Source organism: Podarcis liolepis (genome assembly GCF_965112155.1).
Source record: "Podarcis liolepis genome assembly, chromosome: 16".
NCBI classification, from domain to species: domain Eukaryota; kingdom Metazoa; phylum Chordata; class Lepidosauria; order Squamata; family Lacertidae; genus Podarcis; species Podarcis liolepis.
The window spans coordinates 33,674,078-33,687,703 of NC_139567.1; the positions used below are offsets into that span (position 1 = coordinate 33,674,078).

General features: G+C 46.9%; 1 protein-coding gene across 2 annotated transcripts in view; it reads right to left on the reverse strand.

Moving 5' to 3' along the window:
- Positions 1 to 13,626, reverse strand: part of MYBBP1A (MYB binding protein 1a) — a 51,979-nt gene that overhangs the window by 1,360 nt on the left and 36,993 nt on the right. For both annotated transcript variants that reach the window (XR_014520031.1, XM_083479522.1), the window contains exons 24-26: positions 12,771 to 12,884; positions 5,774 to 5,875; positions 1,104 to 1,228 (exon numbers count right to left, since the gene is read on the reverse strand). Coding sequence is in view for 1 of the 2 variants with exons in the window: in XM_083479522.1 (XP_083335648.1) it covers positions 1,104 to 1,228; positions 5,774 to 5,875; positions 12,771 to 12,884 (341 nt within the window). In the remaining variant the exon portion in view is untranslated. The remainder of the gene's footprint in view (positions 1 to 1,103; positions 1,229 to 5,773; positions 5,876 to 12,770; positions 12,885 to 13,626) is intronic.

The following is a 13,626-nucleotide window of genomic DNA, read 5'->3' on the forward strand; positions in this document are numbered from 1 at the left end:
AGAGGCCCCGTGGATACAGAGTACACATGTTCCACAGGGCCTCTTTTAAAAGAATCACCCTGTATAAATAAGAAAAGCTCATCTATTCCAGTCTTCCCAAAACTGGGTCCCCGCTGGATGTTTCATTTATTTATTTATAAACTGCTTTGTTGTAATAATAATAATAATAATAATAATAATAATAATAATAATAATAATAAAGCAATAAAATTATCACTAAGAAAAACCAGCAACAATACAGTAATATGGCATTTCAAAACGTTAAAATAACAATAGACTAAAAGCAAATTAAAACTTGCATCAACTTTCTAAACACCTGGATAGGGCCAGGAGGGTGGCGTGGAGCCTGGGCACATTTTTCAGGGGGGGGGGCAGGCTAACAGGGTGCATGACTGCCCTGCTGCATTCTACTCACGTTGCCCTCTGCGCTGCCCAAGTGCACCGGGCATCATATTTAACAGTCCAAAGATTATGAAGCCGTCTTAATGCAGAGAGCCGAATAAATCTTCTTCATTTATGGAACTGCAACTGCAGGCGAGTAGGGGGGAAAGTTGGGAATACGGCAAGGGGAAAGGAGTTGAAGACATCCCTGTGCTGTTCCAATCCAGGTTGCTGTTGTTAGGAGCCTAGGCAGCTGCCTCAGAATCAGAATCAGACCACTGGTCCATCTAGCTTAGTGCTGTCTACACAGACTGGCAGCAGCTCTCCAGGGAATCAGGGAGGGGTCCTTCCCAGCCCCACTGAGAGAGGCCAAGGATGGAACCTGGGACCTCCTGCATGCAGAACAATGTTCTACCAGCAGGCCACATTTCAGTGGCATTATATTTACATCCCACCTTTCCTCTGAGGACCTCAAGCAGGCAGACATGGTCTTCCCTCTACTCATTTCATCCTTCCACCCACCCTGCGAGGGAGGTTGTTCCTGGCCGAGTGAGGATTTGAACCCGGGCCTCCCATGCCCGTAGTCTGTCCACTACGCCACAGAGGCTCTCCTGCTGGGGACCTCTCATGAGCTTTTATTTTAATGAAAGTAATGAATGAACGCAAGGGCCAACAATGCGATTCACATCCGGCCAGGTTTCGCCCCAAAACAAAGCACCTACGTGACGCCCAGGAGCTTCATGACGTTCCAGTAGATATTGTCGAGTCGTGTGGACCTCCCGAAGCCCTCGTGCTGACTCAGCGCCTGCAGCACATGGCGCAGCCCTGCCAGATCCACGTTCAGCTTCTGAAGGGGAAAGAACACAGAGCCAGATTGGTTGGCATCCCCCAAACACTGCACCTCAAATAAGTCACGCAATCTGCAAATCGGTATCTTTACACGCTCACAAATTGGCAAGATGCAGTCCTGACCCCGCAATGGAGCTCTTGGATCTCCCGAAATGAAGGAGCAGTCATATGTCGCCATGTTAATTAATTTCAATTTCAGATACGTATCTCAGAGCAAACATATAAAAACAGTTTCATATACGTACAGTGGAACCTCTACTTATGGATGTAATCAGTTCCAGAGGTCCGTCCGTAAGTTGATATGAGTCGCTGGCGCATTTGGCAGCAGCGCACTTCTGTGAATGTGCAGACGGCGGCAGCCGCTTCTGCACATGCACAAATCACGGCAAACCCGGTATTTACTTCCGGGTTTGCTGCGGTCGCAACTTGGATCGGGCCCAAGTAGAGGCGGTCATAAGTAGAGGTTTTACTGTATTTGCTTTTTTGTGCTTTTTTATTTTATTATTTGCTTTTTTTTCAAAGCAGACAAACCAGGATGGAAACCTCCACTTAAATGTCTCCACTTAAGAGAAAAAAGAATTTTAATGGATGCGCAAAAGACAACAGAGGCAGCGGCTGTTATGGAATGAGAGACAGGAGTTCCATTCCAACAAAAGAAGAATGGCAGACAAAATTAATGGACTACGCAGAATTAGATAAAATGACAGGAAGGATTCGAAACCTGTGGGACCAGAGATTCACAGAAGATTTGAAGAAATATACGAATTATTTGAAGAGCAACTGTAATCAACAAATTACGCTAGTAGGATTACAAGAAGTTTTGAAACATTGCAAAGTATAGAAAGAATAGAGATATTAGTTATGAGATTTAAATGTAATAGTGGAAGTAAGAAATGTATATTAAGTGAACAGATTGGAAAATTTTCAGATGTGATTGATGGAAGTAAAAAAAATGGTATAAGATGTGAAAGTATGTTTGTTGAAAATGATATGTTGAAAATTAATTTTAAAAAATTGTATTAAAGAAAAAGAGAGAGAGAGAGACAGGAGTTCCAGATAAAAGGTCTGTTGACAGAAGGCCAGTTGAAGCTCACTTTCCGACACCAGTCAACAGAAGCTGGCGGATATTTGTGGACTTGAAGCCAGGGCATGAATGGGAATGAATGGAGAGCGAATGGTGAAGAAACGTCCCTGCTGGTGTTCCTTGTGGATGTTGGCTGCTGCATGTTTGTGTGTGAGAGAATAGGAGGCTTCAAATGCGGTCGAGGCAAGTGGTGCGCAACTCAATGTGTGAAAAAGGAAACTGGCAGATATTTGTGAACAGGTGAAAGCTGTGGAAACTGGCAGGCTGAAGTTAGCGGATGAAGTTGCTGGGCAGATGCCAGTGGAGGTGCTCTAAGTGATGCTGCTAAATTCCAGCCATCCCACTCACTGCCCTTCCCCCCCCTCCTTCCAGGGATGTCTGAAGCCGGGCCAAGTTTTCTCAAGACCACCCACAAAAACAGCGAAGAGAACTGCAGCGCTCAAGGCCGGCCAGCTTATACTGATAAATAAAATTCCTTCTAAACACATCTACCTGTAGAGTCTGGTCTTCTTCCAAAATAGATAAAATGGGATATCTTATACCTGAGTTTTATGGTGCATTCCTGCCCTTCACCCCCCACCCACCTGCTTGGGATCATGACACACGAAGGCTGTGATGAGAAATGGATAATATGGGAGGAAATCGCTGCTGAGGTGCCTCTGTCATTGTCAAGGCTGGGAAAGCTGTGCTAATGATTCCCTGCCTGCTGCCACTGGCTACAGATTGCCGGTGATTTCACAGAAAGACATGGTGTCTAAGTGGGGCGAGAAGGATGCTATCATTGGGAGGGAGGAGGGAAGAGACCCGGGAGAAGGAAGCTCAGGGGAAGCTGGAGACCCAGAAGGGAAACCAGGGTTGGCTCCTTCCTGTCTGCTTGAGCTGTCAACCTCTCTTTCCCACAAGGGTCCTGTCCTTGTCTCACCCACACAGCTGTCGAAAAAGCCGCAAATGATTTTTTCCACTGACAATCTAGCTCCCTCCCAAAAAACAAACTTCTAAGGATCCCTAAGGTCTTGCAAGCGCTTTTAGTTATGGTTCCTGCACTGCAGGAGGTTGGACTAGATGACCCTGGGGGCATAGCTGTCAACTTACAGATCTGAAAATAAGGGACCAGCAGCCTCGAAAATAAGGGACCAGCAGCCAAAATAAGGGATTTTAGTCAACCAGCTGAAATACGAAGTTAAAAGGGACCAGATAATTTTGGAGAGCAGCGCCGGTTTTTAGCCCTTCGTTTCCAGAGGCTGCTGCTCAAGACACCAGCTGATGAAACCACTTTTCACGCAAAATGAAGTCCAAGCTGCGAAGGTGCTGCTGCAGTTCTGTATCTTTTCTCTCGTGCTCCATCTGCAGCTCTCAGTTCCATCAGGGAGGAAGGGGGGGGGGAAATAGCGGCCGAAGTAAACCCGCTGATCAGACCATCTATGCTAGTCTACCACTACAAATCTATTAGAGAAGCGCTTGCGGTCCTTCCTCCGCTTTCCCCCTCTATGGTTAGCCCTTGGAACACCTGCCCGCGCCTCCACCTCCTCCTCCTCTCTCTGAACTGCTTTCTCTATGGTTGCCCTTGCTCTCCTCTCAAGGCTCCTCAGCAATTCATAGGCCATGTCAGGCTGCCCATCTCATCCAGGTCCTTTGGCGGCACAGCCGCAGTACGACCTAGCGGGAGCAGCGGCGCCAGGCAGAGGGGAGGCCCCAGGCAGAGAAGCTCAGTTCAGCGGCCGCGAGGAGGAAGGGCCCGAGGCTCCCGCCAGTCCCAGCGGGGAGGGGCTCCCGGGGGCCGAGGCTGGTGAGAGGAGGCCGGAGGGGGGCAGGCCGTGCAGTCAAGCAACACAGTTGGAGCCTCCCTCCTCCCTGGCCGGCAGGGAGGGAGAGGAGCTGCGTCCTTTGAAACCCGGGAAATTTAAGGGACATCATCAATAAGGGACAGCAGTGGGACACGGCACTGGGATAAGGGAGTTTCCCGCCAAATAAGGGACGGTTGACAGCTATGCCTTGGGGTCCCTTCTAGGCCTACAATTCTAAACAATCCACCAATAAATAAATATGCCGAAAAGAAGGCGAAGGATCGCCTTGCATAATAACAGTTAAAGAAGAAGGGGGAGGAATCAACATATGAACTGGGGCTGGCATGAAGTTGCTCTTGCTCTCCTGCAAGGCCAGAATAATGTTTCGCATATGCAGAATGTCTCATTGTTCTCCTTCATGCCACTGCTCCCTTCCCCATCATGTTTGCTGCAAGGGGGATAAAATACGAATGATTCATTCATTGCTTGATTTCATTCATTCACCCATCCGCTGAATCAGTCGCTTAGCAGCAACTCATTCACTCTACTGGGGACCATCTGGGGACAGGCAGCTAAGCAGTCAAGATTTGCAGGGTCCAAAGGGGGGGTATGAGAGCCCGACACCAAGAATGAGGTACACATGTGGATGGGGACTGGGTTTCAGAAGCAGCCATCAGAGGGAACACAGACAGGTAAACATAGCCCCCAGCACAAGCCACGTCCAGGGCAGTATGCAGGATGAGAGAAGGTAGCAAGATCTTCTCTGATGGGCTAAGATGCTCCTCAGGGAGGAGGAAGTTCGGAACCTGGGATAGGGTGGAATAGGGATTGGCCCTAGGATCTGCTGACTGAATCAGGAGGCAGCGCTGATGCCATTCCCAGGTGGAGGCCTTGAAGCTCAGACCTGAGTCCGCTTGGTTTGTGGTTGATACAAAGCGCTGGTGGTCCAGGAGATAAAGACACAGGACAAGGAACCAGGAGTCAAGGCTGGCAGAACATGGAGCAGCCGCCAGGACCATATACCACCAGTCCTAAAGGATCCACGTTGGCTCCCAGTACGTTTCCGAGCACAAATAAAAGTGTTGATGCTGACCTTCAAAGCCCTAAACAGCTTCGGCCCAGTATACCTGAAGGAGTGTCTCCACCCTGAAGATCTCCTCCGAAGGTCTTCTGCTGGTTCCCTTACTGCGAGAAGTGAGGTTACAGGGAACCAGGGAGAGGGCCTTCTCAGTAGTGGCACCCACCGTGTGGAACACCCTCCCATCAGATGTCAACAACTACACAACTAAACAAGATGAACAACTATACAACTTTCTGAAGACATCTGAAAGCAGCCCTGTATTGGAAAGTTTTTAATGTCAAGTGTTTTGCTGTGTTCTGTTATATTCTGGAAGCTACCGAGAGTGGCTAGGGCAACCCAGTCAGATGGGTGGTGTACAAAGAATAAAATTATTATTATTATTATCACCATCATCATCATCCCCAATGTACAGTAAGACTTAATTTCCATCCAGCCTTATCTCACACCAAGTAACACCTATTCTCAACTACAAAGACCTAGCGGAACAGCAATCTTAATCCAAAGCGGAAAGGTCCATATGATCAATTTATGTGAGCTAAGAGACTCCAGTGTCCCAGATAAAAGATAAAACCAGGCTGGAAGAGCAAAATCTACCTGCTGAGTCACAGTTTTTATGAGGTAGTTCAGTAGCTCCAGACATTTGATGATCTTCTCCTGGTCCACCTTGACCTTGATTTCACTCACTGTCTTTAAAGTCTGAGAAAAAAGGAAGGAAGAAAATGAAATCAGTTACCACGAAAATCATATCCATGAAGAGGGACCTCAAGACATTGACATTATTTATTGCAGTTTCCTCAGTATTGCTACAAAAAGAGAAAATAAGGCACAGGATCAGAAAACTATCACTCCAGAACATTAAAAATCTCTCGTTAGAATCATGGTGTAAGAAAGTATGGAAAGTTACATGGGCAGAAAAACTAGTGAACTTCGGGAGCAAAAGCAACTGAAGGAAATGAATTATGTTTTGTGAAACCTGGTCTGCTGTTATTGGTTTTATTAATAGAATGAAAGGGAAATAAACCAGCCCCCCCCACTATAACTCCCATTGTGCCTGACCACTAGTCACGCCTGTTAGGCCTGATGGGAGTTGCAGTTCAGCAACATCTGACAGGCCAAAGGTACCCCCCTCTTGGCCTAGGGATTGTCTCCAGTGCTAGTCCTCCTCAGAGAAAACCCATCAGAAATAATGGGCCTGACCAGCTTGGGTCCCATTCATTTCAATGGGCCTATTCCTTAGGCGCCTCAGCTTCTCGTGAGAGTATCAACTCCGCAAAATCATCAGGGTCCCATAGGTCTCCACATACATTTAGGTTTTTGCTGTGAGAACTTGGGGTCAGGGACAGTGGTGCAGCCCCATAAATGTGGGAATCGGGGACTGGCAAGTGCCGAACTTTGCAGAGGTTCAACGTGACGCTTGGTCAGGCCCGGTATGCGACACACAACACAGAACTTTGAAGTTCCACAGCAGCGGGTCACGAGTTCTCTTCCTGGTCCCCTCCTCCCAGAATGCCTTGCTCTAAAGAAGGACCCCACTTCCCCTCCTCAGAATGAGACAGAGAGCAGGGAGAGGAGTAGAGCCATTAATCTGATTTTGAATTGATTTTAGAATGAATTGATTTTAGAATACTGTGTTACTTTTATTGTTGTTAGCCGCTCTGAGCCCAGCTTTGGCTGGGGAGGGTGGGATATAAATAATTTATTATTATTATTATTGGCTGCAGAGGCATTCATTGCCCCTGCTGTGTTGTGGGTGGGCTGGTCTTGTATTGGCCTGATCTAGCCTAGTCCTGTCCACTCTGTCGGACAGTAAAGGTAAAGGTAAAGGGACCCCTGACCATTAGGTCCAGTCGTGACCGACTCTGGGGTTGCGACGCTCATCTCGCTTTATTGGCCGAGGGAGCCAGCGTACAGCTTCCGGGTCATGTGGCCAGCATGACTAAGCCGCTTCTGGCGAACCAGAGCAGCGCACGGAAACGCCGGTTACCTTTCCGCAGGAGCGGTACCTATTTATCTACTTGCAGTTTGACGTGCTTTCGAACTGCTAGGTTGGCAGGAGCAGGGACCGAGCAACGAGAGCTCACCCCATCGCGGGGATTCGAACCGCTGACCTTCTGATCAGCAAGTCCTAGGCTCTGTGGTTTAACCCACAGAGCCACCCGTGTCCCTCTGCCGGACAGTGGCTCCCTGCAATCTTCCCCATCAACTGCTCCCCAATTCATTCGGCTAGAGATGTCTGTGCAACAGCAGGTGCTCCACCAACCGAATTAACGTCTGTTCCTTTCACAGGAGTTTTTAAGCAGAGGTTGGATGGCCACCTGCTAGGGATCCCTTAGCCGCGATTCTTGCCTCGCAGGGGTTTGACCTGTGGGGGTCCCCCTTCCAATACTACCATTCTAGGAGTCGATGATTCCAGTAAAAAATGTTGCTATGTTTTGCCATTCTGGCGAGCAATGCAGATAAGCTGTTTCCCAGAGAAGGAGGGGAAAGAGCCAGAAACAAAGATGAGGATTATTGCTATTCTTTTATTTAAGAAAGCTATGCCGACGCAACTCCCGGGCTCCTCCCTGAGCCAAGGACCCAACCCGTATCATCTCCGGCTGGTCTGACACGCAGTTTAAATAGCAGGATTGTTCTCGAGTTCGGCAAGTGAGGCTCCCTTTGTCTCCAGGTCCTGCTGCCTACAGACAGAGCAGGCCTCAATATGCACAGCACTGATCTTCAGTCTGCTCCATGGGGAACCACCAGCAAATCAGGGCAAGATCAATGCCAGAATTTACTCTGGTGCAGAGATTCCATGGGGCCACAGCGTTTGGGGATTTCCCTGCCCAGCTATGCCTCTACCTAGTTATTTAGTGGTATATTATTAATTATTATTATTATTATTATTATTATTATTATTATTATTATTATTTATACCCTGCCCTCCCCAGCCAAGGCCGGGCTTAGGGCGGCTAACAACCAATAATAAAAACTAGTTGAATGAATACAACTTAAAAACAAGATTAAAATACAACATTAAAACATTAAAATGCAGCCTCATCAAAGGAGGAGAAAGGAAAAAAGAAAGAGGGGATCAAATTGACTCCAAGCCAAAGGCCAGGCGGAACAACTCTGTCCACATATGTGGTTCTCCCCCTCCTCATTCAATCCCTACAACAACCCGGCCTAGAGCCTCTTGGCACGCCCTTGCGTTGCCATGGTAATGCCTTCCCTCCTCTCGCCGTGCAAGGACCATCCTTAGCAAACAGCTTACGGGATTCACTCCGTCTGCTGGAATGCAGAGGTGAATCTACGAGTCCAGCAGGCTAACTCATCAGCTGAGTGATATACAGCGGTGCCTTGGTTTAAGAACAGCTTAGTTTATGAACAACTTGGATTAAGAACGCTGCAAACCCAGAAGTAGGTGTTTTGGTTTGTGAACTTTGCCTTGGAAGCAGAACATGTTTCACTTCCTGTTGAGTGTGTTCCATTTGTAAATTGAGTCCCCCGATGCTATGGGAAAGCACGCCTTGGTTTAAGAACGCTTTGGTTTAAGAACGGACTTCCGGAACGGATTAAGTTCGTAAACCGAGGTACCACTGTATTTCTAAGGTAGAGGACCCCCACCCTCCACCTCTGTTTGCTGCCTTTGTGCCAAAAGAAAACCTTGCCGCAAACATCAACATTAAAATAAATATTTCCACTATGAGGATCCCAGATACAGACTGGCAAAAGCTAGGGTTGATGCAAGAGCTCCTCCATTTGTGTACACATGAAGTGTATTTTTTATATTATCCAAGCTTAACTGCTGCTGCTGCTGCTGCTCTCTCTCTCTCTCTCTCTCTCTCTCTCTCAACACACACACACACATATCTGTTTTTGTCACCAGGTTCAGCCACCCCAAGCCATCAAAATATGTCGCTCATTATTGGCTTTTGTTTTTAATAACAGTGATGGATTGAAACGGACAGGCCCCCGAAGCGATCTTGCGGATTTAAGCAAGGACAAAGCACCACGAACAAATCAGAACCTGAGCTCCGCGTATATTGAATAGCCAGCATTTGAGACGAGAACACGGGTTAGCTCATGTATCATCTTTCCGGAGCAAACTGTGCCCAAAGCAGCTCACAACAGAACATACACTTATTATCAAAACACAATATCTGATTCAGGGGTGGAAGGAAAAGCTCTCCAGTTGCCTACAAGACGTATTGTGGTGTCGTACCTGATGCCTGCCAAAACAAAAATTTTACAAAACACAACTCAAGCATTCAAACCCGAAAGGGGCAAATGCTGGGCTTTGTTTTCAACCAGTTCTTCATATCTGCTGTTTCATATTTGTGGGGGGGCTGCACACATGGCAGGGGAGGCCGGGGAAAGTTCCAGTGTGGAACCGTACCTCCTTGCACCGACGGGACATGTTAGCTAGATCCTAGATTGCAAAAGTAGACCAAAAGAATTTAACCTCTCTGGGCCTATTTTAAAATGTTCCTCCTTACCAACCAGAGTGCCCCACTGAAATTAACCGGCCATGCCCATGAATTTCATTGGGTCTACTCTGACAGGGATGAAGCCTTAGGGTGCTAAGATCCTCTGGTGAGCACCTTCTCTCGATCCCATCAACGTCAGGGGTGCAGTTGGTGGTGACGAGAGACAGAGCCTTTTCTGTAGCAGCCCCCATATTGTGAGAATCCCTCCCAAGAGAGGCTAGACTGGCTCCATTCTTGTTCTCCTTCCTCCAGAAGGCTAAGACCTTCCTCCTCTTCTGGAAGCCCAATGGAAACTCAGGTGCAGGAGATGCTGATCACTGGGCTGCCGTCAGGGCAAACTGTACTTTAATGGCAGGTCCTAAATGTGTTTCACTGTTTTCAAACTATTGCTTTTAAATAGTTTTGTTTTTACGACTTTGTGTTTTTAATGTTTTAAAAAATGTTGCGAGCCACCTTGAATCCCAACTTGGGAGAACGGCAAGATACAAATAGCTTTAAAATAATAATAATAAACCCATATTAAAGCTGGGGAGTTGATGGTTTTTATGATTATTTTATCATCATGTTTTTTTTACTATCGATGTGCCATAAAATGTGTTCTTAATGCTGTACATCTCTCTGAAATCTTTTGATGAAGGGCTGTATATAAATTGAATGAATGAATGAATGAATATATATATATATATATATATATATATATATATTTTCTGGAATCAATTTTGGAGCGAAGGCACAGAAGACAAGTTGCCTGCGATTGCTCAGGCATAGCGGAGAACCTGAAGCACGGCTGACCCCGCAAATGGCATCCCAACCAGTATGGATACAAATAAGGTCGGGAAGTTCTTATTATGTAAGTGAACACAGAGATGCAGAGGCCTGCAGCTAGTTAGGATGCTATTTTAGGCGACTGTCACATATTCCCCCCTAATAGCCTCTTTCTCCTCCCCCGGACTCCCTTTCCTTTGGCTTCCTGTTACACAACACGCTGAAAAAGGACGGCTCCCCAACCTGTTAACTCCTGCAATCATCTGTCTTGCGTCACCTGCAGCAGGTGGACTAGACACCGTGCGGCCCTATTAAATTACAAGCCGGGGTGAAAAGGAGGGCACAGCGGGAAGCGAAAGGCTGCAGCAAACTGGGCCCCAGCGAACAATTTAGCAGAAGCACCTGTCAAAGGAAAAAACGGCTCCAGGTGTCTGTTTCCTGAGATTTATATATGAGAAATGCAAGTAGCGGTGCTGGGTCCATTGCACACACAGAGAGAAAGACAGACAGAGAGAGAATATCTAGGAATAGCGGTGAGGTAATAGCTGTGTTACAGCTAGCTGAAATGTCACTTTTGAGTTTTCCACAACGCTTCTTCAGGCTAGATGAAAAGGGAAGAGGAGGAGGGGTGGGCAAAAAGGGCAAGGAAATGTCTCTCTTTACCTTGTAAGATGGAGTGGGTGTTAAGCAAGCCCAATTCTCTCTTTTCAAAATAAATGTTATTGAGGCTGACAGAGAAAAATACAAAACTTGATATATTTTCCCGTTTTTTAACCAAACCAAGACTTTTTAGATAGATAAAGAAGGGGAGGAAGAATAGAGAAGGGGGGGGGGAGAAATAAAAAAGAATAGAAAATAGGTTAAAAGAGAAAGATAGAAACGTAAAATTCTGAAAGTAAAGAACTTCCGATTCTTCATCTGTCTACTATATAAAAGCAGTATTATAGTCCAATTTACTATAACACCCCACAAAGCCACTTTCTATAAACAAACATCATCTTCAACCCTCAAATCCAGATGTCATTATTTCTTTCTGACGCAAAAAGTCTGTGAGAGGTTTCCAATCTTTAGCAAATGTTAACAATGACTTTTCTCTGATTAAACATGTCCATTTTGCCATCTTAGCGAGCAAGCCTAATTCTATCTGACCATGCTGGGTTGCAAAACGGATTTAAATACTGCAGCGGAAGAAAGTAATGGTCCTTCTCCCTTTCAAAGTATCGTATACATTCACCTCCAGATGTTTTTGCCAACAACTCCCATCAGCCTTTGCCAGCACGACCTGCTAAATGTCTAAAGGAATAGTTTGGATAAGGACTTTGGCCAACTGTATTCTGTCCTGTTCTCTAATGTTCCTTTCACCCTTTGCGTTATAGAACTGTGGCCTTTTTCACGGACACACTGCTACGTTGTGCTAAATTTCGTTCATGCCAGGAGTGGGTACAACAGTAAACATTATTGGACAACACTGCTACTCTCCCCCCTCCACTTCCCGCACATGTGTGCCTCTGTTCCCAAATTCCCCCATGGCAAAAGCAGGAAAGACCCATATGCCGGTTGTTATGGTACCAAGGGGTTGCTCGAGAGCAAGTAGGCAAATGCCTCCCTGCTCGGCTGTGAAGCCTTGCTTTTGATGCCAAAATAAACTTTCTCTGTGCAGAGCGCCACTCTCCTGTGGCTGGCTCATTCACTGGCAGAATCTGTGAGTGAGCGGTCCTTAAACCTTCCCCAGCAGAGTAGTTTCTTGACGCCCAGTCTGCGCCTCCCCTCTCAGCGCGGAAGCCTACTGCGCAGGGAGGGCGTGGGTAACAGAGGACCTCTCTCCTCCCCGCTTTGCCCAGGCAAGGTGTCCTGGCACTGCCTCGCCTCCTCCGAGCCCTGAAGCTCCTCTCCGCTGGAGGCCTGGTTACTCTCCTCCGCTGAGAAGGTGCTGCTTCCCACGATCTTTGGGGGCTCTCTGTAATCCATCCGGCTTTTCCCCTCTCGCCCCTGAGCCGATGGCAGTTCCCTGACACCGGTATACCACCTGAAATTCCGTCACTTTACTCCTGCAATTTTCTTTGTTAATGGTTTTTTTTTTCTGAAGGCAACTGATACGAAAATGGGTGCTAAAACTTGGTTCCAGAAGTGGTGTTTACATCACGAGGAAGCTCAAATCAAATGTGCAAATTAACAGTTAGGGAAACAGAATAAACTGCTGCATGAACACAGCCTATTCCTCAGAAGCATATGAGTGCAGTTCTCCTGTCTACGGACCAGATCATACTCTCAGGATAGCAGTAGAGTAGAGGTATGAGATTTATCTGGGGGGGGGGGGGACCAAACACTGGTTTTAATATCAGGCTGGAACATCTCACCTCTTTTATCTGATTGGTGCTCTCCCTGATCAGCTCCTCCCACTCGTTTTCAGACAACGAGAGCTTGAAATCCCGAGTCTGCAGAGCTTTCTGAAGAAGCATGCATGCCTGGGCCTGAAAAAAAGAAAGGGGTGGAAAAGCAGGTGAACTAATGGAAACTGGTACAATATGGGAAGCCATCTCCCCAACACACCCCTAAGCCTGTGTCTAATACAGTGGTACCTTGGCTTATGAACTTAATCCATTCTGGAAGTCCATTCTTAATCCAAAGCGTTCTTAAACCAAGATGTGCTTTCCTATAGCAGTGGGGGACTCAATTTACACTCAACAGGAAGCAGAACATGTTCTGCTTCCAAGGCAAAGTTCACAAACCAAAACACCTCCTTCTGGGTTTGCAGCGTTCTTAATCCAAGTTGTTCATAAACTAAGCTGTTCTTAAACCAAGGTACCACTGTAGTAGTTTTGAGGCGCAAGGAGATGATAGAAGGGAGAAGGAGACCTATGCATTCTCTCAGAGGAAGACACTTGATCAAAATCCCATTTTGTAGCTGCTTTTAAGACTTCAGGGGATTCTACCTCCCATCCCACCACAACACACCCCTGTTCTTTGCTGTTCAGGCTCATCCCCTGACACCTTACCCCCCCCCGAGGGCACAGTGCCCTTCTAACTGCACACTGGGAAGCCAACAGGCTTGTTGATGTGCAGTGTGTAAAAACAGCTGGAAACTCCCAAGCAAAAGAAACCTTAAAGCCCGTGGATGTTTGCACAAGTACTGATTGTCTCTGGACCCTGATCCTTGCACATGCAGACAACCTAGCCTTTAACAACCTGCATCTCGGATGCACATCTGACACG